The sequence below is a fragment of the Penicillium psychrofluorescens genome, assembly GCF_964197705.1.
Source record: "Penicillium psychrofluorescens genome assembly, chromosome: 1".
Classification (NCBI taxonomy): Eukaryota; Fungi; Ascomycota; class Eurotiomycetes; order Eurotiales; family Aspergillaceae; genus Penicillium; species Penicillium psychrofluorescens.
In genome coordinates, this window is record NC_133439.1 from 4,427,489 (window position 1) to 4,453,435 (window position 25,947).

The 25,947-nt window shown below is 54.7% G+C and overlaps 13 protein-coding genes across 13 annotated transcripts; 6 read left to right on the forward strand and 7 right to left on the reverse strand.

Moving 5' to 3' along the window:
- Positions 1–131: 131 nt before the first annotated feature.
- PFLUO_LOCUS1665 (Nucleolar protein 58) lies at positions 132–2,070 on the reverse strand (the record flags this gene model as incomplete). The annotated part of the gene is made up of 3 exons (XM_073778725.1): positions 132–1,621; positions 1,676–1,836; positions 1,946–2,070. The coding sequence occupies 3 exons, from the start codon at positions 2,068–2,070 to the stop codon at positions 132–134; spliced, it is 1,776 nt and encodes a 591-aa protein (XP_073635751.1).
- A 317-nt stretch (positions 2,071–2,387) lies between these two features.
- On the forward strand, positions 2,388–3,640 carry PFLUO_LOCUS1666 (H(+)-transporting V0 sector ATPase subunit d; the record flags this gene model as incomplete). Its single annotated transcript, XM_073778726.1, has 4 exons — positions 2,388–2,419; positions 2,472–2,560; positions 2,611–3,503; positions 3,557–3,640. The coding sequence occupies 4 exons, from the start codon at positions 2,388–2,390 to the stop codon at positions 3,638–3,640; spliced, it is 1,098 nt and encodes a 365-aa protein (XP_073635752.1).
- Positions 3,641–4,323: 683 nt separating this feature from the next.
- Positions 4,324–5,750, reverse strand: PFLUO_LOCUS1667 (ribose-phosphate pyrophosphokinase; the record flags this gene model as incomplete). The annotated part of the gene is made up of 3 exons (XM_073778727.1): positions 4,324–4,380; positions 4,448–4,771; positions 4,824–5,750. 3 exons carry the CDS (start codon positions 5,748–5,750, stop codon positions 4,324–4,326), a joined length of 1,308 nt encoding a protein of 435 aa, XP_073635753.1.
- Positions 5,751–6,380: 630 nt separating this feature from the next.
- Positions 6,381–7,041, reverse strand: PFLUO_LOCUS1668 (uncharacterized protein; the record flags this gene model as incomplete). Its single annotated transcript, XM_073778728.1, has 2 exons — positions 6,381–6,523; positions 6,585–7,041. The coding sequence occupies 2 exons, from the start codon at positions 7,039–7,041 to the stop codon at positions 6,381–6,383; spliced, it is 600 nt and encodes a 199-aa protein (XP_073635754.1).
- A 219-nt stretch (positions 7,042–7,260) lies between these two features.
- Positions 7,261–7,894, forward strand: PFLUO_LOCUS1669 (uncharacterized protein; the record flags this gene model as incomplete). The annotated part of the gene is made up of 2 exons (XM_073778729.1): positions 7,261–7,594; positions 7,647–7,894. 2 exons carry the CDS (start codon positions 7,261–7,263, stop codon positions 7,892–7,894), a joined length of 582 nt encoding a protein of 193 aa, XP_073635755.1.
- Positions 7,895–8,187: 293 nt separating this feature from the next.
- PFLUO_LOCUS1670 (pseudouridine synthase deg1) lies at positions 8,188–10,056 on the reverse strand (the record flags this gene model as incomplete). Its single annotated transcript, XM_073778730.1, has 1 exon — positions 8,188–10,056. One exon carries the CDS (start codon positions 10,054–10,056, stop codon positions 8,188–8,190), a length of 1,869 nt encoding a protein of 622 aa, XP_073635756.1.
- Positions 10,057–10,608: 552 nt separating this feature from the next.
- PFLUO_LOCUS1671 (uncharacterized protein) lies at positions 10,609–11,403 on the forward strand (the record flags this gene model as incomplete). Its single annotated transcript, XM_073778731.1, has 4 exons — positions 10,609–10,700; positions 10,761–11,004; positions 11,067–11,186; positions 11,239–11,403. The coding sequence occupies 4 exons, from the start codon at positions 10,609–10,611 to the stop codon at positions 11,401–11,403; spliced, it is 621 nt and encodes a 206-aa protein (XP_073635757.1).
- A 591-nt stretch (positions 11,404–11,994) lies between these two features.
- On the reverse strand, positions 11,995–12,963 carry PFLUO_LOCUS1672 (structural constituent of ribosome; the record flags this gene model as incomplete). Its single annotated transcript, XM_073778732.1, has 2 exons — positions 11,995–12,733; positions 12,794–12,963. 2 exons carry the CDS (start codon positions 12,961–12,963, stop codon positions 11,995–11,997), a joined length of 909 nt encoding a protein of 302 aa, XP_073635758.1.
- A 288-nt stretch (positions 12,964–13,251) lies between these two features.
- PFLUO_LOCUS1673 (uncharacterized protein) lies at positions 13,252–14,219 on the forward strand (the record flags this gene model as incomplete). The annotated part of the gene is made up of 2 exons (XM_073778734.1): positions 13,252–13,297; positions 13,357–14,219. 2 exons carry the CDS (start codon positions 13,252–13,254, stop codon positions 14,217–14,219), a joined length of 909 nt encoding a protein of 302 aa, XP_073635759.1.
- A 640-nt stretch (positions 14,220–14,859) lies between these two features.
- PFLUO_LOCUS1674 (uncharacterized protein) lies at positions 14,860–18,076 on the forward strand (the record flags this gene model as incomplete). The annotated part of the gene is made up of 3 exons (XM_073778735.1): positions 14,860–15,081; positions 15,135–16,311; positions 16,368–18,076. The coding sequence occupies 3 exons, from the start codon at positions 14,860–14,862 to the stop codon at positions 18,074–18,076; spliced, it is 3,108 nt and encodes a 1,035-aa protein (XP_073635760.1).
- Positions 18,077–18,857: 781 nt separating this feature from the next.
- PFLUO_LOCUS1675 (ATP-dependent rRNA helicase spb4) lies at positions 18,858–20,880 on the reverse strand (the record flags this gene model as incomplete). Its single annotated transcript, XM_073778736.1, has 3 exons — positions 18,858–19,983; positions 20,035–20,541; positions 20,597–20,880. 3 exons carry the CDS (start codon positions 20,878–20,880, stop codon positions 18,858–18,860), a joined length of 1,917 nt encoding a protein of 638 aa, XP_073635761.1.
- A 616-nt stretch (positions 20,881–21,496) lies between these two features.
- On the forward strand, positions 21,497–22,477 carry PFLUO_LOCUS1676 (Diacylglycerol kinase; the record flags this gene model as incomplete). The annotated part of the gene is made up of 1 exon (XM_073778737.1): positions 21,497–22,477. The coding sequence occupies one exon, from the start codon at positions 21,497–21,499 to the stop codon at positions 22,475–22,477; it is 981 nt and encodes a 326-aa protein (XP_073635762.1).
- A 655-nt stretch (positions 22,478–23,132) lies between these two features.
- PFLUO_LOCUS1677 (uncharacterized protein) lies at positions 23,133–25,895 on the reverse strand (the record flags this gene model as incomplete). Its single annotated transcript, XM_073778738.1, has 2 exons — positions 23,133–25,764; positions 25,882–25,895. 2 exons carry the CDS (start codon positions 25,893–25,895, stop codon positions 23,133–23,135), a joined length of 2,646 nt encoding a protein of 881 aa, XP_073635763.1.
- Positions 25,896–25,947: the final 52 nt, after the last annotated feature.

Genomic DNA, 25,947 nt, shown 5'->3' on the forward strand with positions numbered 1-25,947 from the left:
GAACATGCGAGCAGCAGATAGCACACCAGATAGATGGGCAGACAAAAAGAAAGAAACAGAAAAATTTGATATCATACAGCAAAATCCCAAGCCCATATAGTTTTTTTTTTGGTTGGCGGTGGAAGCAAGCTTTATTCGCCCTTGCTCTTCTTCTTCTTCTTCTTCTCATCATCCCCGTCATCACTGCGCTTGCGCTTCTTGCCGTCTTCCTTGTTGGCCTTCTTCGCATCCTTCTTGGCCTTCTTCATGTCCTTTTTGCTGACTGCGGACGGGTTCCCGGCCGCATCAAAAGTAATCTCGCCGCGCTCGAGCTTCCGCTGGTACCGCTTGACGCTAAGGCCGGCCTTCTCGGCCAGCGCCTCCAGACTGGAGTCCTTGCTCTTGCTCTTCTTGGACTTCTTGGGCGCATCGCTCTCGTCAGATGACGAGTCTGCTGTACCGTTCACCTGCGGCTCTTCCTCGTCGTCGTCCGAGGAGGCATCGGCCATCTCCTCATCCTCAACCTCCTGCACTAGTTTCTTCTTCTCCTTCTTGGACTTCTTGGCGGCGGCGGGCTCCTCGCTGGCTAGGGCATCGGCATCGGGGTTGTACTTCCGGGCCTCCTTCAGATCGAACTTCTGGGCTGCGGGAGTGGCGCCGTCGGGTGCGATGGTCACGCCGCGTGGCTTCATGGGCTTGCCTTCCATGCCGGCAAGCTTGCGCTCGAGGTTAAAGCGCGCTTCGGTGCCCAGGGCAGCCTTCTCCTCTTCCGTGGTGCCCTCCTCCCACTCAGCCAGGGCGTCAACGCGGAGACCCAGCGAGGCCTTGGCGGCAAGGATACGGGCCATCTTGCCCTTGTTGCGGCCCGTTGCCTGACCGATCAGGGATGCGTGGTAGATCAGACCGTACTTGGGGGTGTCGTGCTTGGTCTTTAGAGCGCGGAAGAGAGCCTTCTCGGCACCCAGAATCTGAATGGTACTGGCAGGGCTCTTGGACAGATTGGACAGGCTGCCGGCGTGGGCGATCAGGCGCGCACCGACCAGGTCTCCAACGAGAGCCGTGAGGTTCGGCGCAATGGCGTTCATCCGTGCGGTCAGGTAACCGGCCAGTTGCTGGCGGTAGTCGGCGAAGCCAACAACCTGCTCAGCCAGAGCCTGGATGTTGTCCAGATCCTCCTCGCTGATCTCAGTACCCATCGACCGGTCCGCAGCGGCCTTGACGGCGCCCTCGATTTCCTCAGGGAGAATCTCAGCGAGGTCGGCAGTCTCCCAGTTGGTCCGCATGCCCATCTTCAGGACAAGTTTGGCGTAGGCGATGTTGTCGTTGAGGATCTTAGCCAGCTCGGGGAAGTGCCAGCCGTACCATTCCTTCACACGCATGGCGTAGGTGTTCAGCTCCTTGTCGAGATCATCCAGCAGACCAATGGCCTGGACGATCATGGTATCGATCTTGTCGGGCGAGAACTTTAGCTTGTGACGGGCGAGCGAGTGCGACAGACCCAGCGACATGGTGGACATGTCGTTGGGCATCAGGCCGGGGATCAGGGAGGTTAGGTGCTCGCGAATGGCACGGTAGACGTCGGCGGTGGACGAGTCGGCGATCAATTGAACGGAGAGACCGGGCAGCTTGCCAATGGCGGTTCCTATTCCATGCAATTAGAAAAAAACCCTTCAAAAATTGGTGAAACTTAACGTACCAAGCTTGGGGTCTGCAACGGCCAGCGAGACCTTCTTCTCATCCTTGATGTCGTTGAGAAGCGAAGCCAGGCGAGGGGTGACCTTGCCCTCCATGACCGATGCGGCCTCCTCCAAAGCTGCTGCGGCACTGTCGAACTTCTGGAAACTCTTCAATTTCAACCTAAGAGGCTGGTCAGTTACCGTTGACCCTGGGGACAAAATTTTTGTGGCTGTCGGCCACACCGCAGGGACTCGAAAAAAAGAAAAAGCGTGGCAGAGATTGCACATACAGATTCGAGATACCCTCCGCAGTAGCAGCCTCCGTTGCGAGGTCATCGCGCTTGAGGAGCTTCTTGTCCTTGGCCTTGAGCAGGGCATAGCCCGCGCTGGTCTCGGTGAGAATGAAGAGTGTCATGGTGAGCGACCACGGCGTTCAGGCTGGGTGGAAAAAAATCGTTTGGGAATAATAACGGCCAGCCAGACCCGGGGGAGCGAACAGGAAAAAGAAAGACCGAAAAATCAGGGACCGAAGTGCGGGCGATCACAAGAGTCGGAGAATGGAAATTTTGCAGCAGAAAAAAAAAGTGTACCACGCCAAGCCACAGTCGGTCTGCCACACACACTGTGGACTTGTGGCGGTGGCTTACATAACCCCTGGTGAATGTACACCTTCGATAGGACCGAGCATTGGCAGAACAGCCCCCCGTCTCATCTTGCCTCCCCCGTTCCACCATGGAGGGCCTGTTCTTCAATGTTAATGGCGGGTAAGTCTCTTGTTTCTGCACTCCAACACAGACCCCCTGCTGACCTGGCTAGCTACGTCGAGGGCATTGTTCGAGGCTACCGCAATTGCCTGCTCAGCGGCCAGAACTACTCCAACCTGACCCAATGCGAGACCATCGACGGTATGTCTCCAAACACAGTGGTCAAGACCATGGCTGACTTTCTCCGGCAGATGTCAAGCTCCAGCTGGCCCCCGCATACGGCGACTTCCTCGCCTCTCTTCCCCCGAACCCCTCCACCTCCGCCCTCGCAGGCCGGATGACCGACAAGCTGGTCTCTGAGTTCCGGTACCTGATCGCCCAGGCGACGGGCTCGACCGCCAAGTTCCTCGAGTACCTGACGTACGGGTACATGATCGACAACATCGCCCTCCTGATCACGGGCACGCTGCATGAGCGGGACACCCGAGAACTGCTGGAGCGGTGCCACCCGCTCGGCTGGTTCGAGACGCTGCCCGTGCTGTGCGTCGCGACTAACATCGAGGAGCTGTACAACTCCGTGCTGATCGAGACCCCGCTGGCCCCCTATTTCAAGGGCAGTCTCAGCCACCAGGATCTCGACGAGCTGAACATTGAGATTGTCCGCAACACCCTCTACAAGAACTACCTGGAGGATTTCTATAATTTCATCAGCACCCACCCGGACTTCGCTGGCACCCCTACCCAAGAAGTCATGACCGAGATCCTGCAGTTCGAGGCGGATCGCCGCGCCATCAACATCACCCTCAACTCCTTCGGCACCGAGCTCTCCAAGCTCGAGCGGAGGAAGCTCTACCCGGAATTCGGGAAACTTTATCCCGAAGGTAGCCTGATGCTCTCCCGTGCGGAGGACGTGGAGGGTGTGGCCCTGGCTGTTAGTGCCGTGGGGGATTACAAGGCGTTCTTCGATGCCGTGGGCCTGAGCCAGGGCGGCGGCGGCGGGCTCGGTGGAATGGGCGGCGGCCCTGCGGACGGTAAGAGTCTGGAAGATTTGTTCTATCAGAAGGAGATGGAGATGTCAAAGTTGGTCTTCACGCGGCAATTCACCCCGGCGGTGGTGTATGCGTGGATGAAGCTGAAGGAGCAGGTGAGAACCCCTCTTTTATATTTGTAATGAATGATCTTTCTGACTCTTGACAGGAAATCCGAAACGTGACCTGGATCGCGGAATGCATTGCCCAGAACCAAAAGGAGAGAATTGGAAACTTCATCTCCGTGTTCTGATTTTCTCAGTTGATCACAATTCCTGTATTTACATAACTTCACTCACCTCTTTGGTTTTTGGGTCTGTCCTCTTTTTTTTCCCCCTTTAGCTGTCGAGTACCCAGTTCGTTCTGTGTTTCGTTTCGGTGTCGAAGTGAGTGAGCCTGCGCCAAATGCTCGTCGCCGGTATCGGCTGATTGTGGGTTTGTGGTCTTGCTCTCGTATAAGGCGTTTGGCTCCCTGATTCTTATCCTTGTGATATAGAAGAAAATACTTGGAACAGATGAATGTCCATTATTGTATGGCTTCTAAGGCATCTAAGATCCCATCTCTATTAAGCAATATAACCATGGATTCGACGAACCGAGCCAACAATTATCATCGATAGAACCATTTAAAATCCGTTTAGGAACGGCAAATACATGCTTATATTTTGTAGCCCCGATGGAAAATGTCCCAGCTTGAATTCAGTGCTCACTCATGTATGCGCAGGTGACAGAGAGCGTAGAGAAGATGTAACGCGAAATCCAAGGGAAAAGCGACGAAATCCAGAGGTATCGGCCGTCAGGTCAAGTTACCTGGATGTGAAAAGGGCTCTATATTTGGGTGGAAATGAGGACGGAGCGAGTTGCATCAGGTGGATTTCAAAGAGATTCATCGACATCATCGGAAGGCAAATAGCAACAATTTTTGGGGGGAACTGGTCAGTCATATTGGAATAGGACGCTGATACTCTCGCCGTGGTGGACGCGACGAATAGCCTAGTTAAAATGGTTAGAACTTTTCTCCAAAACGTATGAGCTTTTTCTTTCAAACTATGAGACTCACCTCAGCGAAGACATGGCCCACTTCGAGGACTTCCAACTTTGGACACCGGCGAAGATGATCGACCTGGTCGACACTGTTGGTTACGACCACCTTGTCGAGAGCGCTAGCGTTGATGCGTTCAATGGCATCGCCGCTCAGGATGCCGTGGGTGACCAGGGCGTAGACCTGGGCGGCACCCTCCTTCTTCAACAATTTGGCGGCGCGTGTGATGGTATTGGAAGTGTCCGCCAGATCGTCGATCAGGATTGCTGTCCGATCCTTAACGTCACCGACCAACATCATGGTGGCGTTCTGACGGTCTGTGATCTTTGTGGGGCGGCGTTCCTGCAAAAAATGAGTCAGATCTGAAAAAGGTAAGGCAGCTTGTGCGACGAACCTTGTGAATGAGGGCAAACTCGATGCCCATTGAGTCTGCAATGGCTGTCGCGCGCTTAGCGCCACCGGCGTCGGGACTCACAACGACGGACTGCCGGTAATTGGGGATATTGCGCTGGATGTAACTCTTGAGAAGTGGCCGGCCGTAGAGGTTGTCCACGGGGATATCAAAATATCCCTGGTATTGCGGGTCGTGCAGATCCATCGTGATGATGTGATCAGCGCCGGCGCAAGTGAGCAGATCGGCCACAAGGGTGCCTGCCTGCGCAACCCACTGCTTGTAGCCAGGCCTCGGCTGAAAGCTGTTGATCTTTGTGGACGTTGAAGTCGAAGCGGTGCTCGCGGTGTCATCGTTAATGCCGTTCACAGACTTTAACGACTCCTGTGTGTCACTGCGCGGGAGGCCATTGGTTGGGCGCCGCTTCACAGGACTGCCATTGCCGACATCTTCGAGTTGAGCCTTGGCAAGGCTCCTCTGGAGATTGTCGATGCCATTCACACCCAGACCCACCCCGTCGGACTTGTTCAGGCTGGGCGTGGGGGGAGTGCTCTCGAAGGTGTAGCCGTTGTTAGGCCGGCTCATCATGGATGACTTGACGAGCGGAGCGCCGGTTTTGTTGTATGGAATGTCACTTTGTCGCGAGTAGGGGAAGAGCGGGAGGACAGCGGTGACTCGCCGGGCCGAAGCGGTCTTACAGGCAGAAATGGTGATGAGCAGTTCGACTAGGTGGTCGTTGACTTTCCCACCACCAGACTGGATAATATAAACGTCCTTTCCACGGACCGACTCTTGGATTTCGACTCTGGTCTCGCCAACGGCAAATTTGGAGAGCAGGACATCGGCCGGTGGAAGGCCGAGCACGTTGCAAATGGTTTGCGTCAGCTGCGGGTGGGATGTACCCCCAATGACGACGAGGTTGCGGACCATCATGAAGGGGTAGATGTGTATGAGGTACGGTCTGGAGAGGGGCTAGGACTGATGAGGAGAGAAAATTGGGTCGGATCAGGTGTGAGCGATAGGATCTGGAGGGGCGGTAAAGCCGGCGGGCGTCGAGTAATTTGGTGACGGAGGGCAAAAAAAGAGAAAAAGGGCGACGGAGAGATTTGGAAAGTAGGGCGACTACCTCATGGCGGAGGTTGAAGAGCGGGGAGACGGTGGGAGACAAAAGGCATGGCACGAAGAAAGAAGAAAAGAATTGTAGCTCGTGTGAGTCCCGCAATGGAGAAAAAAAGCCTCTCCGACGATCGGGTTGGCCGCAGGCAGTTGGTGCCTGAGGCACCCAGTGTCTGGCCGCATTCGGAAAAGCGGCATGTCGTGACCGGGTCAGGTGATCTGTGCTTGCTTTACAACAACTGGAATATCCATATTCGCCGGTACATACAACATGGAAAAACGACTCCGGTATGAAACATGGAAACAAAAAATCAATGGATACGTTCATCCTTATCCATGAAAAGTACTGGAACCCAGAACGCTTTAGTCGCCGGTCCCAACTTCCCTATACCAGTAGTTAGCATCGATGCTTGGAGTATCCGGGGAATGGGGTAGCGTTGTAGCTCACAGGTCAAGCTGGACTCCGTTGCTCACTCCGTAATCCTCCAACGAGAGCTGGTCCTTGAATGGGCGCTCACCCTGGCGCTTCAACAGAATCTCGTGGGGCTCGCGGCCAATGCGGGCTGCCACTTGGGCTTTGAAGAGTTCTGGAGAGAACACTGGTCAGCATACACGATCTGTCCAGCTGGGGAAAGTACTGGGACGAACTGATAGGATCCGAGGCAAGACATGGAATCGCGGCTTTCGTGCCCAGACGATCATTGACATGCACCACAATCATCGGTTCAGAAGACTGATGGATGATGGGATTTTTTTCCTTCTTCTTCTCTTTCTTCTTTTCTTCCCTCTTTTCTTCTTTCTTCACCTCTCCCTCTTCTCGGGGCTCATCACGTTCTTCGCGCCGTCTCCGATCCCGATCCCGCTCACGCTCGCTTTCTCTGTATCGGTCTCGGTCTCCATACCGGTCGGCGTCGCGGTCTCGTCGTGGTGATCGTGGCCGGTCTCCTCGGTCTCGATAGCCCCGGTCGAGACGGCGCTCATCCCCGGCGCGAGAATCGTCGTCGCGCCTCTTTTCCTTCCATCGAAATCCCCCGGTCTTCCGTGGCCGGTCTCGGTCACGGTTGTCTCTCTGACCAGGAGATCTGCTTCGAGAGCGGTCACCCATGGTGCGAATGAGAGGGAGGAGGGGAGAAGAGACGCAGTTGCGTTAATAATTGGTGCCCGACAAGCAGAGCAATCAGCAGGCGCAGCTGCACGTGATGTGAGAGCTGTTCCCGCTGCGCTAACCCAAAGCAGACTAGCGTGTGTTTGGCAGCTTGTCGCTCTTTCTCCAGTCAATTCCATTCCATTCCTGACGTGCCCTAACTGACCGACTACGTTGACAATGCCTGGTCGCCTCAGAGTCCGGAGGCCCTCTCCGGCCACCGTCTCCTTCGCCGTCTCCGATGCGCCCAGCCGCTCCAATTCCTCCGCCAAAATCCTCTTCGCCCTCCAGATCCTGCTCCGCGGCTTGGTATTCTGCTGCGCCATCTTTGCGGCCATCGCACGGTTCCGACACTCCTATTTCACTGGAAATGACTCCATTATCCACTGGGAGGACGTGTGGTCAAGCCCGCCGGGCTTGAAGGTTTGTCGTTGGGTGGACCCCTACAGCCCGTGGGCAGTAGCTGCGACCAGCGCACTGGCGATCTATGGGGTGTTCAGGAAGGGCTATACGGGTGCGTCTCTAAATGGTTGGATTCCCGTACAATCGCTGATTACTTGCCGCAGAGGAATCCGTCCTGGTCATCCGTGGCTTCGGGATTCAAACTTCTACGTCGTCCTCCACGTATCTGTCGACCGCGGCGACGCGGTTCATCCCAACCACACAGATCCAGGATATTGTGATCCATGAAGCCTTCAGGGGGTTTGAAGTGCGGTTCTACTTGGCTGTGATTGTGGAGGGCGAGCCGGAGGTCGTGGTGGTCTTTCCGGTGAGCTCACTGGGTCTCTTGTTACCGGGTTATGCGCGGGGCTAATCTTTTCTTAGACACTGCTACCCAAGCGAAAGATACTCGAGGAAGTGTGGAGAGGTTCTCGTCATTGTCTGTACGATGCAAAGTCATGAATCATCAAGGGGACAGAGTCAACGTGCCTAGGGAGGCGCACACCTTCATCCTCCCAGGGGTTACCTTCCTCAGTCATGCCGATTGACACCTATGAGGCTTCTGGAAACACGGGGCCGGGCATGGTAAAGCTGCGGAGTGACCGTACTGCAGCCGTGATGCTTTGCTATGTTCTATGATCAAGTATCATACATTTTATGATTCATTCAGGCCTCCTCGCCTCCAGCTGGGCCTTTCAGGCCGTTGGCACTCTTGCGTTCCTTTGCTGCCCGCCACTTGGCATTCTGGACTTCCACAGTCTCCGTCGTTGCCTTTTGCAAAACGGGAATGTATTTCCCTCCAACACGGGCATATTCCGCTCCGAACCAGACCTTTGCTCCCCTGGTCTGTTTCTTCGAACCACCTTGTTTCAAGGTCATGTTGTGCACAATGTCCTGATCTCCTTGACCAACGGATAGATCCAGTAGAGCACTGGCTAGGATCTCGTCAATTTTACGTTGTCTCCAGACAGTCCACAGCCCCTCCACGACGCCATTCATGCCGAATTTGCCGTCGCTTTTAGCACTCTGGGCCTTGTTGAGCCGCGGGTCGCCGGCATAGATCCACTCCAGGGCGTCTGCGCGGCTCCCCGTGCTTTCGTCGGGAAAAATGCAGTCCCATAGAACCAGAGGCGCATCCGAAGCCATCTCATACGTCGGTTTTCTGGGATTTTTGGTCACATCCAGCAATTCAGAAACAACGGACGGGGGCTCGAATCCTTGTCCGACCAGGAAGAGAATGGCGACCATGTGCCGGACTTGGTGCCACAGGAACGCGGAACCATGCAGAGTAAAGGTGTAAACCAGTGGAGTGGGCGGGGACGGCGTCTCTGAGGACTCCATGCTCACTTCGGGGACGAAGTCTTCCAACGCTTGAAAGCCAGATCGGCCGACGTAGCCGAGCGGGTTGGTCTTAGGATCGACGAGTTCAATGTCGGATTTGAAGATGATGCGTTCAAAGTTCTGGATCTGTTTGCTGGTATCTAGCTTGCAGAAATTCCGGAAGTCGTGGGTTCCCTCGAACGCCTTGGCGGCCTCACGCATGGCCTCGATATCTAGCCAGCCCTCGCGCCGCTGGGCACGAGGTCCTGAAGGGTTTCCTGCGCGGTTGGCAAATCCAATCGGGCCAGGCGTGGGAGAAAACGCGGGCTGGGTGAAGAAGTATCGGTATCTGCGCTCCCGGCACGAGAAGCGGGCATCAAAGCCCTCAGGAGGATGGGGACACCAAGCCAGGACGCGGATATCCTCCGGCAGCACTCTGTTCAATACCTGTATATAGGAAATTTCATCCCTGATATCATCCCACTCCGCGTCCTCAACCACCTGCATCGCATCCCCGTCTTCCTGTCTTTCGGGGTTGGCCTTGGGTTTGGGCCGCGCACTGCGGACACGAACCCCAATAACCTGCCCAAAAGCACTCACGCCTCGATCCGTCCGCCCAGCCTTAGAGTAATCGCACCCATCCCACGTAATCGAGTACGGCCGCAGTGCTCTCGGCTCGACGTCATCTGGCTCGTCCCCTGTCACCGTCGTCGGAAGAATCAATCGAGTCCGCCGCAAAGCCTTCCACAGCACCTCCTCGATCGTCGGCAGGGGTGTGACATTCCCATTGGAGTGCTCGAGCCCGTTGTATCGTTGTCCCAGGTAGGCGAATTTGAGCGCTATGAACCGCGTATTGTACTTGGACGGATCGATCTCCCGATTTTGCTCCTTGAAGGGACGCGATGGCGCTGGGTCATGCGTGATGTCCGTGCTTGGCGAAAGTGCTCGCTTCTTGGCTGCCTTTGTCGCACTAACTGTCGCTGTAGCTTCAGGTGTGGCCACTGCAGCTGGTGTGGCTTCGCTACCTTCAACAGCCGCAGCCACAGGCGGGCGCGATGCCGGCGCTTGTTCCTCCTGCCGCGCTGGAGCCGTGTACTGTGTGTTGTGGGTGTGTAGCTGGCGCTCAAGCTCGGAGATCCGCGCAATGAGACTGGCATTGTTCCAGGTCGTGTAGTCTGGGCCCGCGGCGGCCGCGGCGTCGCCAGAGTCCGGCATGGTTTGCGGCGTGGAGGTGTGCTGCTGGCGCAGGAACCGTGTGTACTTGGGGAGGGTCTGGGTTGGGAAATGGGTCAATGGCAAGAGCCTTGCTGACGGCCTCCACATGCCACACCAGGCGACTGAAGACAAAATCCGGTTAAGAAGATGTCGGGTTGGTTCGACGGTAAAAATTGAAGGCCGGCGGGCAATGTATTTTATTTTGGGCGTATGGTATTGTCATGGATCTTGCTGGGCAGATGTAAATCAAGGAAATTCAACGTATTGGCTGTGAAAATAATCGATGAATGAATCTAAGGCTGAATTACAAGCTGTAGGGAATAATTATTGAATCGTATCTAAAATGTAGAATGATGTTGGTAGTGTCGAGCTGGACCTGATACCTCCCCGATGTCGCAATCTGCGCGCTTCAACCACCACACCTCACTCCCAGGCACTCTAGGAACTCCGCCCTTTCGATGAACATAATCAGATTTGACTGAAATGCGGCCGACGTGAACATGTGAACCGGCCCTTGACAGCAATACAGTTGCCACACCGCCAGCACGGAGAATGGCTGAATCAGATAGCCTTCCGGAGAGTGAGACAACCGTCACTCTCCTGCTGCTCGGCGATGCAGGATGCGGCAAGACGACATTCTTATCGTGGGTTGACATTCCTTATTCGTTTTCTCTATCTGCGCTCAATGCTAATATCACACGCAGCCGCCTCAAGCACGGAAGGAGAGCAACACCAGCTCATCCCGGCCCCTCGGGAGACTGCAACAATGAGACCCTCCGTGACACTGATCAGCCCTTCATATATGACATCCGGTTCTCGAAGAAGAAATTCACTCTTGAGATGTACGACACGTCCAATCCAAACCAACATTGGACGACTCTGCGGCCTGACGTGGTAGTTCTGGCGTTTGATATCTCGAACCGAGAGACGCTGGCAGGTCTGAAAGCGGTACTTTTTTCGTCTCCTTTCTCTCCCGGTTCTGGCTGCTGGAGACTAACTCCCTGGCTTAGTGGAGACACGATGTCATTCGGTACTTCCAGCATGGTCATGGCGAGCGCCTACCTGTCATGATGCTGGGGTTGAAGAGAGACTTGAGGAAAGAGGGCGAGGGGATGATCTATCCACAAGAGGTATCCATTCCCTTTACTGGTATTCTGAGCGGTTGACCTGACCCATGTACAGACCTATCGCATTGCGCAGGAACTTCGTTGTGATCGGTACGCAGAGTGTTCGGCCCTGACGGGTGAGCTGTTGCCGGAGACGTTTGAGGACCTCGCGAGACTGGCGGGGATGACGACGACGGAGAAAGGCGGCCAGTCTGAGGGCACCGCATGTATCATTTTGTAGATGTTCTTGCCGTGGACTCTCCAACCTGGATGTATATACTGCGAGGAAGCTCCATTGGAGGAACTTTGTTTACTACAAGAAATGGCATACGATGTGCAACAACGAATACCGAGCAGGAACTTTTCGATTACAGCTAGCATGTACACACAGGGAGAAACCAAGGTAACGGTTAAGTCCACCTCGTAGATTGACAGCACAGGGCTTTCCCCCAGATGTCTATAATAGACAACTGGATCTCTTTCCCTCATCAAGCGCCAGTCAAGAATTGTCATCGCCATTCCTCCCCGATGCAGAAAAACAAGGAAATCAAAAAGGGTTGGTAAAAAAATATGGATATGCAGAAAGATTGAGTGTCCCGGTGAATGCTCATTTTCTTTTGCTGTGTTGTTTCTTTTTTTTTTGGTGGTTTCCAGAACAGAGACTAGGATAGACAACATGTCAAGGGATATTGCGGGAGATGATGGGTCGGTAACAAGAGCAATTCTTCGTCAAGGTTCCTGGCCACACTTATCCCGGATCGCCATGGCTTTTGGTAAGATCATATCTTCCCCCCCTTGTCACCGGCTATCCTGATCACCGTGTAGAAAAGATTTACCACTTCTGGCCCTCAGTGGCGGTCTGGGCCTCAGCCCACTCACCAGTCTGGGCGGTGGAGCTGGCAGCCCAGTCGGCGCCATCGGCCTCCCAGCTGGTGGCACCAGTGGCGGCGGCAGCGCTGGCGGCAGCGAAGGCAGTGCCGGGGTTACCGGCGCCGGGGGCGCTGACATCCCAGTTGTCACCGGCGAAGCCAGACGCGACGGCACCGGCACCGATCTCCTCAGCACCGGGGGCCTTGGCCTCATCGGCGACCTCCTTGTTCTCCTCGGCCTCGGGGTCGCGGTAGAAGTACAGATCAACGACGGAGTCCCACTCGGTCTCGCGGGTGGCAAGGGTGCCGCGCAGGCGCAGGACCTCACGGGCGAGCATCCACCAGACCAGACCGATGGAGTGGCGGCCCTTGTTGTTGGTGGGGATGGCAACGTCGACGAAGTCGGTGGGCGAGTCGGTGTCGCACAGAGCAATGACGGGGATGTTGACGTAGCTGGCCTCCTTGATGGCCTGGGCGTCGGTGCGCGGGTCGGTCACGATGATGAGGCGGGGCTCCTTGAACGAGCGGGTGATGTAGTTGGTGAAGTTACCGGGGGTGAAGCGACCGGCAATGGCGGTGGCACCGGTGTGCGCGGCGAACTTCAGGACAGCACGCTGGCCGTAGGGACGAGCGGAAACCACACAGACATCGGCGGGGTTGTCGACGGCGGCGATAATACGGGCAGCCAGGACAATCTTCTCCCTGTTTCCACCGCATGATTAGAGTCTATTCCCAGACAGCAATTGTGACAATCCAACATACCAGGTCTTGCCAATGTTGATCACGTTGACACCGTCGGGGCGAGTCTTCCAGAGGTAAGGCTCCATGTGAACCTGCAGGTTCTTGGAGCCCAGGTGAGCCTGAGCGGCCAGGAGCATCTCAATGTCCTGGGAGGTAGGGTTGAAGACGGGGGGGAGCTGAGAAGGGGCCATGATGGGCGATTGATGGGATTGACGAGGTGGTAGGATCAATCGTTGTCGGGATGGAGGAGGAAATAAAAGGCGGGCAGTCGCGAAATGTTTCTTGCGGCCCGCCAGCGATGATTTTCGCTTGCTGTTGTGAGTTAGGGCTTAGGGCTGCTTTTATGTAATCTTGGCTGACTGAGTTTTATTGCCTGAGGCACCACTGTCTGTCTCTCGGCCCGGAAGATTTCCCGGCAGGAAGAAGAAGTTGTGCTTTTGATCGCGGTCGGCGCAGCGTGTGTGGTCTGTCAGTCCAAGATGCCTCCGCGAATTCCCCTTCAGCCTTCGCTCAAGGCGTTGTCCGGTATAGACTTACTCCCATATCGATTGCTCAACGCAGGCTAACCGAGACCCTCGATTCAGGCTCATTTCATGGTCACAACTCGTTGGCCGCATCCTCCCCGGCCCAGACCTTCATCAGAGCCAAGTCCACCAAACCTCAATCGCGCAAAAGACTTGAGCCCTTTCTGCTCGCCCGTGTTCGCCAACGCAAGGCAGCCAACATTTCCCGGCAAAAGGTCCTCAAGGAGGAGCGAGAAGGATCAATAGGAGATCCTGTTGCCAGCACCCCGACACCCTTCATCGAAGAGATCCAAGCGAGACAGAGTGAATTACAACCGCCGTCAGCAGCACCAGGGTCTCTCAACTATGCCATCAACTCTACCGAGCTCGAGAGGGCTCTGCAGTTCTCAAAGGACCTGGCTGAGCCTCTCGAGAACCCGAACCGCGACACGGCCGATCCTCAGCATGAGAAAGAGGCCCTGGAGTTGCACGATAAGGAGCACCGGGATGCCCAAGAAGCCATTGACCGGATTGTGAACCTCAACAACGCCAACTCGAAAGACCACGTTCGACTGAATATACAAAAATGCATTGAACAATTCGGCCGACACAACACCGACTCTATCCTGCCACCAAAGCCATCCGCGGTGTTACCGGACGGTGCTACCCTCCATTCGGAGAAGGTCCCGCGCGTTGGCCGGGACACGGGGTCGGCAGAAGTACAGGCTGCCATCCTCACGGTGAAGATCCTGAACCTCTCTCGGCACCTCGAGACGTCCAACAAGGATAAACACAACAAGCGCAATCTTCAGATCCTCGTTCATAAGCGACAGAAGCTGTTGCGGTACGTCCGCCAGAAGGAACGCGGTGGACCCCGGTGGCAGCATTTGATTGAAACATTGGGACTGTCGGATGCTACCTGGAAAGGCGAAGTTGCTCTATAAGGCGCGCACAAATATCTGAGAATCTCAGGAGCCATCGTGGTGTCTTCTGTCTTCTTCTCTCTTTCTTTCTGATACACATTGTCTCGAACGAGAGACAGGGACCATCATCTGTACAAATAGCACTCTTCCTTCTGTCCGCTTGGTAGCGAATTGGACTCGCATTCTTTTTTTCTTTATGTTAGGAGACTGGAAATAAATGTGGTAGCGTAGTGTAGATCAAAGCACACCCACTGCCTGAACGGGAGAGGGAACTAAATGAATCCAGTGGTCTCGTGCTTGTCAAGAGTAGAGGCAGATGGATGCCTCAGGCGCCCAGTCATATCAAGGCGGTCAGAGAGCTCGCCGGCAACTTTTCTGAGTGAGGCAGGCGCAACTCAACTCGTGAGGAAGGTGCGACTGGTTTGTTTGACACAGAGGGCAACAATAACCCCATCGCTCCTTCCCTGTCCCGCTTCCTTGTTTTGTTTTTCTTCCTCTTCCCATGCTCTTCGTTCCTCTCCCACCCTCACCGTCTCTTGTTACCAGCGCATAGCATCAACCTCACCTACCTCCAACCTTCCTCACTCCCATTCTCACTCCCATCCTCACCTCCAGCCTCCCTTTCGCCCCGCCAACGCATCTTGGGCCCGACATACCCGGGATGCGTACCCGATCTCAACCACTCTCTCCCAACGGGTTGGTGTCCCTTGACTCCAACCCTCAGCCGCGTCGCCGCCGCACGACACGTGCAACATCTTCTCAGCCGCCCGAGACCGAGGGCGCACAGTCCACTGAGGACGCGCAGCCGACTGACGCTTCGAAGTCGACACCCTCAGCGAAGGCCCGGAAACCGCGTGCCAAGAAAAGCACCCGCGGAAGAAAGGTAAGGAGGCGCGGCAGTGATGGAGAATGTCCACAGCTGAATGTGAACTCCAGAGAACCAACACCCGCACTGCCCGGACTGAGAGCCCCGAAGAGGCCCCCGAGCAAGCCCGCGAGAAATCTGTCGAACACAACTCCCAAGATTGGGCAACGATGGCAGACACCCGCCCTGCTGCAGTCATGCACAGCGTCGAGGCCCAACACGTTGATCAGAACCTTGAGGTGGCTGGTCTTGCTGGTGCTGAAGTCGAGCAGCGCCATGTCGAGGAAAGCCACCGCGATGACCCCATCCAGAGCGTCGAGCTCCCTATCCCAACCCCCAACTCCGTCCACGTCGAGAAACCCGTCCATGTTGCGAACACCGTCCCTGTCAAGAAACAAATGCCTGTGGAGCGATCGGAGGACCTACTTTCGCCCGATGGATCCCTACCCAAGAGCCCCGGGAAGAGACGTAAGTACCACACCCTGTACCGACGAGAGCATCCTCCTCGCTTCCACCGATGGTCCAAAAACTTTCAGTTTGGAAGGATTGATGATTGTCTCGGCGACCTCCACCGAACCCGTACTCCGGAGGAAATTGCCTTTTACGAATCCCGGAGACAGGAACAAGACTCCTGGGCCGAAATGGCTGCCCGTGATGATGCTCTTGCTGCTCTTGAAGCCGCCCATCAAGCAGAAAAAGAGGAACACATCAAAGGCCTGCGGAACTCTCTGAAAGAAATCCTGGAAGAACTTGACAGCCTCGAAGGACTTACCCGGCTGACACATTTGGATTATCCATCAGACAAGAAACGGCGCCGTCGAGACTCCTCCCCTCCCCCGAGTGTTTACCATACGGCCCCGCAGACCCCAATCCGCTCTGCGAAGCGCCCGCGAGCATCGCGTACCGCCTACGCTGACATTGCCCAACGCCGCCGTGTCGAGGCCACTGGCCGTATCGACCGAACCGTGTACCGTCTTCCCGAGTTCCTTGAGCAGAATGGTGGGACAGACGCGCCTGCTGAGTCCTCTACCCAAGTGACTGTTTATGCCGGTCAAAACGCTACTACCCCCCCAGGCAACGTTCAGCCAGATGGCCCTGCTGCCCCTGCCACAGAACCTGCAGGCGGACATTGGTGGGCCAATGTTTCCCCCGGTTGGGTTTTCAACGAGTTTTCTCGGAGGTGGACAGGTATTCGTCAGCGCCTTACTACCCGCCCGACTCAGAATGCCGGACCGGCGTCGACTCAAGGTAAGTATCGTGTTGCTCAACCGTTCAAGCTTGCCGCTAACTTTAGTGAACATCAGCTCTGCAGGAGCCTGGGTCTGCATCCCGTGTTGACAATGACACGCCTCCATCTCCTGAGACACCTTCTCGTGTTGAGAAAGGCACGCCTTTTGTGACGCCCGCGGAAACACCTGCATTCAGACACGCACGTCCATTTATGACTACTGCTCCTCGTTCTTCCCGACGGGCCGTGCTTTCTTCACGTGCAAGCGACCGCAAGCGCTCCTACTCTCTCTATCCATCTGGGTACAGTAAGGAGCAACTTGACCACTGGTATGGTAGGGACAAGAAGCCAGTCGAGGAGCCGGTGAAGGAGCCGGTGGAGAACCCTCCTCCTGCCACAGCTGTTCCTCCCGAAATCTCCGCTCCAGCCACAGCCAGGGCTGTTGAAGCATCGGCACCCGTCCAGTCCCAGTCGAAGAAGCGTAAGCGTCGACTTTCGCCTGATCAGATCCCTAACCCCGTGGGATGCAGCTATGGCATGGACATGGATTACTTTACCTTTGACTCAGATGACGAGAAGTGGGCCGAAGAGGAAATGGAACGACGAGCGGCCATGTCCCGAAAGACTGCGCCTCCGGCCGACGAACCCGCACCGACTACCCAAGAGCCAGCACGCCCTGCCCCGAAGAAGGTTCGAATTGAAGAACCGAAGAAGTCGCCTCGCCGCCGAGATGCCTCTCGTCGAACCGTCTCCTCTCGTCGTGCCGCGAACACCACGCAGGCCGCGAACACCACGCAGGCCGCGAACACCACGCAGGCAACGAGTCCCCCCTTCCAGCTTGGAACATCGGGCCCTTCGCGCACTTTCCAAACCCCGTACTCGTCTTCCACTGGAGATGAAGCGAGTGAACCGCAGGTATCGTCAAGTCCCCCCTTCCAGCTTGGAATATCGGGCCCCTCCCGCACCTTCCAAACCCCGTACTCGTCTTCCACTGGAGATGAAGCGAGTGAACCACGAAGTCCCGGATTTGTTCCAAACCCTCATGGAACCTTTCGCACCCCTTACTCTGACTCCGACGAATCTGACGTGACCGAAATTCAGGATTCTTCTACCCCTCGTGTTCCGACTTCCTCCCAGCACGTTGACAAACTGGTGCAGTCCCCAAACACTTCGTTTGACGATGACAGGAGTTTGCTGCCAACCGCGGGCCCCGAGCCGACTGCTTTGGCACCTCCCTCTCAAGTTACCGCCGCCCCGTCCCGACTTGCAGCCGCCTATGATCGCAGCATTGACGCGCGATCTCGAATCGTTACCGCGCCGCCTGGCGTTACTGGCCCTTCTGTTCGGTCCCAACCCCCTGAGGAGACTCAGCAAGAAATTGGTCCCACTAAAGATCCTTCTCCGCTGACACGAGTCCGCACCGCGGCGACCAAGTTCAACCCCAAGACGCCTAGCCGTCTTCGTGCAGCTCACCGTTTCTCAAGCAGCAATTGCACCACTCCCAACTTCTTCTCGGACCCTATGTCCATTTGCCAAGAGACCCCATCCGAACGTCAGGACCGCAAGACTCGCCTGCGCCGCTGGTTCAATGAAGTCTGTCCCACTGGAGATCTCAGTCAGATTCAGTGGCCTGAGCCTCGTCCCATGTACCAGGCACTGGGCTTCAGCCGTGAGGTCAATGATATCGTCGACCGGATGTGGGAAGAACGCAAGGATGAAGTCCAGCGCCAGATTCAGGCTTTCAACGATGGCTTCGAACGCTTTGAACGCACTGGACAGCTGTAAAGGATCATGATCAATTCTCAATCACTATTATCGACGACCATTTTCAATTATCGACACCCTTCTCTCAATTGTCAACACGGTATCTCTTTTCGACATCTTTGTTTTTCTCTCGACTTCAATTCTTGACACATCATTCTCATGTTTGGCCATTCTCATTTTTGGCCGTGTTGCATAAAAGCCTGTGGAGTTTGCTTGTTTTCATCTATGGGTCAGATTTCTGATATGTATTGATTGGTTGTTTGATTGTTCTCTGTTCTTTCCTCTTGTTCTCGGGCCCTCCGGTCGACCCCTCTGCTGGGTCGCTGGATGGGCCCGAGGTTTCGAATGTTGTTGTTTTGACATCCACGAGCCCCCAGGGCCACCCTCGGAGTGGCTCGTGGATAGTCTCTTTTTCCTATATCTAGGGCCTCGTTCTAATCCAAAATGTTGGCCTAGAATTCTCGCCACCCCTACTTTCTCGTAGCCTTTCCCATTGTCTGCGTTGAATCGTGGATAGAATGGAATCGATTTTATCCACGATCCCACGATGCCCCCGTCCCATTTGATGCTCACCTCCTGTAAGGTAGGTAATGGTCCCCTTGTTACAAAAGTACCCCCTACGCTTAGGGCTCTTAGAGTAGTATAACTACTAATTGCCGGTATCGTAGTTAGCGTAGTGTCTCGGCAGGTTTTAGACTTTTGCAGTTGCTACGGTATATGCATATATAGTCCTGCTCCCCCAGCGTCAAGTCACTGAGTGAAGCGAAGGTCATGATTGTCTATACAAAAGCAGGATATCTAATCAAACCCCTGGAACTCGTCTTCCCCATCCCCCATGGCCATCATTCGCAGCGCCTGCATTCGCCGCGCGGTTGAGCAATCTTTGCTGCTCATTCTTTGCACGAATATCCTTAACCATGCGCTCCGTCTCCTGAACCTTCCGCTTCTCGTCCTCCGGCAACTGCTCCCACCTCTCCTTCTCCTTCTGTGCCTTCTTGAACTCTCTCCGCTTGAGCTTCTTCTCCCGCGACTCCTGGTTATGGCTCCACGCCACGCTCTCATTGGCACGTCGCTTCCGAGACGCCTGCTGCTGCGCCGCATCTCCGTTCGAATTCTCTTCCATCACCTCCCTCCGACGTTGCTCGCGCTGCTTATCCTTGTATGCATAGTTGTCCCAGTCCAGATCGACGCCCAACTTCTTGTCTCCGGTGAATTCGCGTAGTTCAGGCATTTTCGGTAGCCTGAGTAGGCCCCATGCCTTGCCGAGGGCTTCCCAGTCTAGATCCTCTACGCGGAAGATGCTACTGGCTTGATGCTTGCTGTAGCTGCGTAGCCAGCTGACGAAGGCCTTTTGGCCCTTGTCGTAGAGTGCACGGTCCCGTAGCATGCTCGCACGAACTTTGTCCGTGGCCTCCTTGGCTGCTTCGGCTTCGGAGACTGTGCTTGGGAGGCTGAAGGGCGTCACCGGGGTTTTGCGCACTTCCAAAAATGATACGTAATCTTCTTCGCGCCCTGGATGTAGGAGGACAATGCTGAGGCCTCTGCGGCCAGCACGGCCAGCGCGGCCGCAGCGGTGGATGAAGGTTTTTGGGTCGGAGGGTGGGTCGATCTGCACGACTAGATCGACAGATGGGATATCCAGTCCGCGGGAGGCGACATCGGTAGTTAGGAGGATGGCGGGTGTGGTGGATGTGGTGAAGCGGGTGAAGTTCTTTTGGCGGACGTTTGCTGGGTGTTTCCCATGAAGTGGTACCAGGTTGAAGTCGTCTCCTAGTATCAAGGGCAGGATGATAGATAGGTAGTCGACACTGGAGCATGTCGACACAAAGAAAATGGTCTTTTGAGGTGTGGGTTGGACGGATGAGAGGATTTGCTTTAGGATGGCGAATTTAAGGGCTGGCGGTGTGGTCAGGTAGGTCATTTGCAGACTAATTTAGAAGTCAGTGGTGAAACAATTGGTGTTCGATGTGAACAAATACCTTGCGGGAGTTCGCTTGTCCACGACTCCAGCCGCCCCTTTTACCTTGACAGCAACCTTGACGGGATTCCGCAGGCCAACCCGCACAATCTGATCCACAGCTTCGCTGATACTGGCACTGAACAGTCCCGTTCGCCTTTGCTTGGGCAGCCGGCGCAAGATATTCTGCAAGTCCTCTTTGAACCCAAGATCCAACAATCTATCTGCCTCGTCGAGGACGAGCATCTCGAAGGACGACTGGGGGCAGTGGACGTGCGGCGACGAAAGAAGTTCAAGCAGTCTTCCCGGTGTCGACACCAGCACATTTGGTGACCGCTTGAGGAAAGTACTCAGGTCTTCCGCGGGAGTTGTTGAACCGCCCAAAAGAAGTTGGGGGACGACTTTCAAGATCGAGGAAGATAATTTCGGACGAGGCGCATCGTCCTCGGGCGGCTTTATGGCAGCGGCGGAAGGAGGGTGGAATTCCAATAGTGACACAAGGACCTGGTATATCTGCGATGCCAATTCTCTGGTTCATTGATCAGCAAAATATGCCAAAACCCCCACCACAAATAAATACTCACCGTGTCGGAGAGATGATGATGGCTCCAATATGATGCTTCTTGAGCGGGTCTTCGATTCGCAGGAGCTTCTCCACCACAGGAATCAAAAAGGACAGTGTCTTGCCACTTCCAGTGACTGCTTCCACCACGACATCTTTATGCGCCATAAAAAGAGGGATGGCCGAGGCCTGAACGGGGGTCATGCGCGTGAAGCCCATGGAGGCCACAGCGTCGAGAGTCCATTCGGACAGGGAAGGCGTGAGGCCATCCCACGTCCTTGTGAACGAAGAGGGCTTGGGAGCCATTGGCACAGGTCTAGTCCCTGTTCAAGTGAAGTAAGTGAGTCGGCAACTGGAGCGAAGCAGAAAGAAAAAAAAGATAAAAAGAACGAGGCTTATCGATTAGATAGGGTCACGTGCCTCGCGGCTTCAGGCGGAAATGCCACACGAGTTGCGCCTCTTTTTTATTCGCACCTTTCATCAGGCACAGCGACTATTTCCTGCAGTTGTATTGGTGCTTGAAACGAAGCACATCATGCGCCGGACCTCCGTCCTGCTCTCTCATCGCCTTTTCCGCATATAACCCACATAATTAGCTGTTGGATCTACACCGCATCCAGCGTGCCCAAAAGAATCGCCCACCATTGCGTCGCCACAGGACTTCCTATATACTGGCATTTTTGCCCATTACAACTCTCCTGCCTGTTCTAGGCCTCTGGTCGGCCATCTTTGGGTCCCTGCTCTCCCACCATTCGCCGTGAGAGCGGCTGACATGCCCTCTTCGCCCAATGTGGTCCCGGGGACTCCCCGAGTGATCTCTCCTTCGCCCTCAGTTTCAGACCCTTCAGAGACACGGGATGGATATCTAGCGCCACAGACACGGTCATCTGCACGCCGGCAACGTCTTTCGGGAGTTACGGTTATGGAGGAGGAATCCGACTCGGCCGGATCTCGCAGCACGCGAGCAGCTGCAACACCCTCAGCCTCATCGCGGAAGCGTCGGTCGAATCCCAAAATCCCTGCCTCACCGCCACGGAGTAACGGCAGTGCTTCTAACGGCTATCTGTCGCCAAATACAAACCTTCCGAAGGGTGTGCGCGACATTTCGCGGTCCCCATCGCCGCTCGGTCTCATTCCTCTCCACACGCGCTATCGCAGCTTTATCCACCGCCATGAAATCCCGCGCAAGCTTCTACATGTGTCCATCGGATTCCTTACCCTTACATTATATACTCGAGGTGTTCAGACGTTGCAGATCACGCCGGTGCTCTTCACAGCGCTGGTGCCCATCGCCGTCACAGACTTGGTGCGCCACCGCTCCGAGAAGGTCAACAAGTTCTATGTCCGCTCGCTGGGTGCGCTTATGCGCGAAACCGAGGTGTCAGGCTATAACGGCGTGATTTGGTACCTCCTGGGCGCCTACGCCGTGCTGCGCTTCTTACCCAAGGATGTCGGCGTCATGGGTGTTCTCCTACTCAGCTGGTGTGATACCGCCGCGTCGACCTTTGGCCGCCTCTGGGGCCGCTACACTCGTAATCTGCGTCCCGGAAAGAGCTTAGCTGGGACTGCGGCCGCCTGGTTTGTTGGTGTCGTCACCGCCGCCACCTTCTGGGGTTGGTTCGTGCCCTATATCGGCACGTTCCCCAACGACCCAGAGGGCGCTTTCATGTTTACTGGTCGTTTGAACCTCCTTCCAGATTTTATTCGCGGCCTTCTGCCCTGGAAAACCGACAGCACATCCGGTGTCGTTACGGGCCCCCTGGCTCTCGGCGTCATGAGCGTTGTCACCGGCTTTGTCGCTGCCGGAAGCGAGTTCATCGACCTGTGGAGCTGGGACGATAACTTAACCATCCCTGTCCTGAGTGGTCTGGGCCTTTGGGGTTTCCTGAAGGTTTTTGGATAGACACATCACTCTTCCGCCTCACGAATCGTCATTCGCTTCTCTTCTGTCTTCTTGCTGGACGTTATTAATTTCGGGCCTTGCATTTGCATCAGATTTGGGCTTTTTTTATTCTTTTGGTTTAGACGCGGCGGAGTTTGGATATCATCTCCCATCTTCATTTCTCTTGTTATTTTTGCTGTAATTTATCTTGGACACTCGTTGGTTCTGCCGGGTTTCTCAGATGTCGCCGATATACTCACTCCATTTGCATTTGACTTCCTATGCAAATGTATGTTTCTTTGGGAAAACATATCCAATCCCGGACATCCGTTCTTCCTACCTAGTATATATATCACGATAAGTTCAAAGACGCTGGCTTGGATCTCTTTTGAGTTTGGGTCCATTTAGTTGCCTTGCTTGCACTCGGCTTTGTTCTCTTCCCACTACATGTATGCTTCAACTCCTAGTACCTAAACTAGACCGATAAACCGAAAGCCTAGTCTACATAATCGAGACAAATATCCTTCATATCAAATGTTGCCTATCACACCTCCCTGGATGGATTTGAGCGGAAGAATCTCGGGAGGATACTACTAGGTAAAATTTGGATGAACTGGCTACGAGTGTATTGAGTTGGAAAAGATCAAACCCATTGGTACTTCGTTATGGCAATAGTCTATATTAGGTCAAGAATACTAACCCGTGGGATGCGTTTCTTGCCCTCTTTGCCACCCCGACTCTGGATAGATTGATCACCACCTGGACTGCATTCAGAAGCCGGCTCAGAGGCCGCAGCTTCCACAGTCCAAAAGCCATCATATGTCGTGATATTCTCAATATGTCCTATGGTCTGCGGCTCTGAGTGATCATTTGCCCGCCTGAATGACGTTTTGGGTTTCGGTGTTGATGCCTTTTTGTTGTTTGTTTTGCATGACTTATCACTCGATGGCGTAATATGTTCAGAAGGTGACTGCTGTTGCACCGCAGTCACCAAAGACCTCGTACCTGATGCACGAGACTGATCGGCCAGACCCGTTGGCCGCTCATGTGGCAGAAAAGAGCCCTTGGTCTGGTTTTTGGGAGAAGGAATGACAATATCGGAGGTTGGAACTTTCTTTGGCGAAATTTGCCGGACAGGGCTTCTGTGAGAAATATGTTGTTTACCCGGAGACAAAGATAATGAGTTGACAGCCTCTTGAAGTTCTTCGACCTCGAAGTTATCCTCGCGGTCAGGGCAGCCCTGCTTCTTCTTCTCTCGAGGACAATGCCCTTTCAGAGTAGAACGAACAGGCGTTTTAAGAATGGCTTTCCCTGTCTCCTGGGGCTGAGAGACAGAGTAACTCATTCTAATTCTCTGGGGCAGAACAGGTTGTGATGGGCAGGCATCGCTTCCGGTAATAGGCGTATTAAACTCTTCAAGATCAACTCCACCGCCACCCATGATCCCTCGACGAGTTCTGATCCGACTCTGATTCGTCATAGGATGACATTTGATTCCCGGATTTGGTGACATGATAGATAGACCCGAAAACGTGCCCAAGAGATTATCAACCTCTCGCGAGGAGTAGCGCACTCCACTAGCAGGTTCCTGGAGGGAATACATGGTGGGTGCAAAAGGATCTTCATCTCCAAATTCCGAGGGCGGGTATGAGCGCTGGGATCTGGATAGATTGTGCTTAGTTGACGATGTCGAAGCGGCAGCGTCCAGCAAATGTGCCTGTTTCGAGGTCGATAATTCTGACTTTTCCTTGGTGAGAGTGCCGTATTTCAAAATACTTCCTCGCTGCATTCCCGGATCGATTGGCCCCTTCTTCCTAGGCCCTGTACGTCGACTGGTCGCCTTCTTCTTTGGAGAAGCAGCCTTTTGAGCTTTCTCGGCCTGTTCTTTCTCCCACTTGTGCACAACTTCCGGAAGGCCCAGTCGAGCCACCGTCTCAAAGACCCAGACTTTTTCGGAGGCACAGGGATCAAATCGTTTTGTCACGCGAGATTTTGAGGGCGTCGGAGGAGCCATCTCTCCGTCTTCTTCCTCGTCTCCTGAGTGGACTGTGCTCTGCGAGGGCAGCGTTTCCTGGGACTGAAGAGGAGGATTGGGCTCCTCGGCAAACAAGTCCAAGCCGACAACATCGATGGGGAGCATATCCAGCTGGAGTTCTGTCATACCATCCGTGCCAAAACTGACCCGACTTTTATAGACTTTCTGTAGCATGGGAATACCGCAGTCGAGGGCCAGTGACTGGCCCGGCGCTAATGTCGACACAGGTCTCTGGAGACGGAGTCTGTATGAAATGAGGGGCTCGGCCAGAAGCTTGATAATCTTCCTTGCACCCGAACGATAATTCCACTCAAAATACTCGGCGGCGAATACTCTGATATCCCAAGGATTGATTTCTCGATCCCAGGCATGCCGCAACTTGCGTCTCAAGGAAGCCATTTCTTCCTCACCGGATACCTTCGGCTCGGCATAAAATTCGAGAATCGTCTGATCAGGAAAGGTCTCTGGAATCCGGACAGCTTTGTGTTTGGTTGCGAAGTAGCCACTCTCGTTTTCCTCCAGCTCGTACTGCAGCCGCTCCCTCCACTCGTTCAACCTTGAACTTAAATCTGCACCATGAGAAGTGATCTCTTGTAAAAGATCTGCACCAAAGCCGGCCTTCGAAATTTCTGCCGCCAACTTGCTCCCGCACTTAGGCACCCCGGATGGCAGGTAATCGCCTCCGCTGAGCATGGCGAACAAGATCATTCCTGCTCGGTCTAGGGGCACATTTGAGGGATATCCCTCTTTCCCCATGCCATAGCAGGTGACATGTGTGGAGGCAGAAGTCCCGCTACCGTTCTCCTTGGAGAAATTCATAATTGTCAAAGAAGACCCAAACATCAAGGTGTCGACATCGTTGCTCATCACAGCATCCACGATGCCAGCGCGTTGCAAGCGCGCGCATTCAGCCTCCGCCTCGCCGGGAGCCTCATGCCAAGGAAATTTGAACCGCTCGATCAGATCCTTGGAACGCCGAATGATGGGCGCATTGCCGTAGCTGCGTGCGGAGACCGCCTTGCCTCTCTTGAAAGGGGGCTTGTGGGACCCGTCATACACGAAAAGAGGGTGAATGGGCAAAGATAGGAACTTTAAAAGTCGGTAGAATAGTGTGCGCAGCTCGGGGTTCTTGCCCCCGCGCCCTGCTTGCACCTGGAACAGCCAGATAGAAATGTCGACTGCGACACGGATGGGCCTTGCGGTGCGCTCCAAATGTGTGATGGCTAATTTGGACAGAGAAATGCGCTCCCCGGAGCCAAGAGCATTGATGAGTCTGTAAGTCCGGTTAGAATGGTTGTTGTTTTCGTTGCCCTTGGCGATGATAAAAACAACACGCAAAGATATATATTTCCAAAGTAGGGTCGGGGACCGCGAAGAGGGTGTCACTCACCCTGGGATACCCATGCCAGCGAAACCCAAGAATCCAAATCAGCCCAAGCGGAAGCCCAAGACAGTG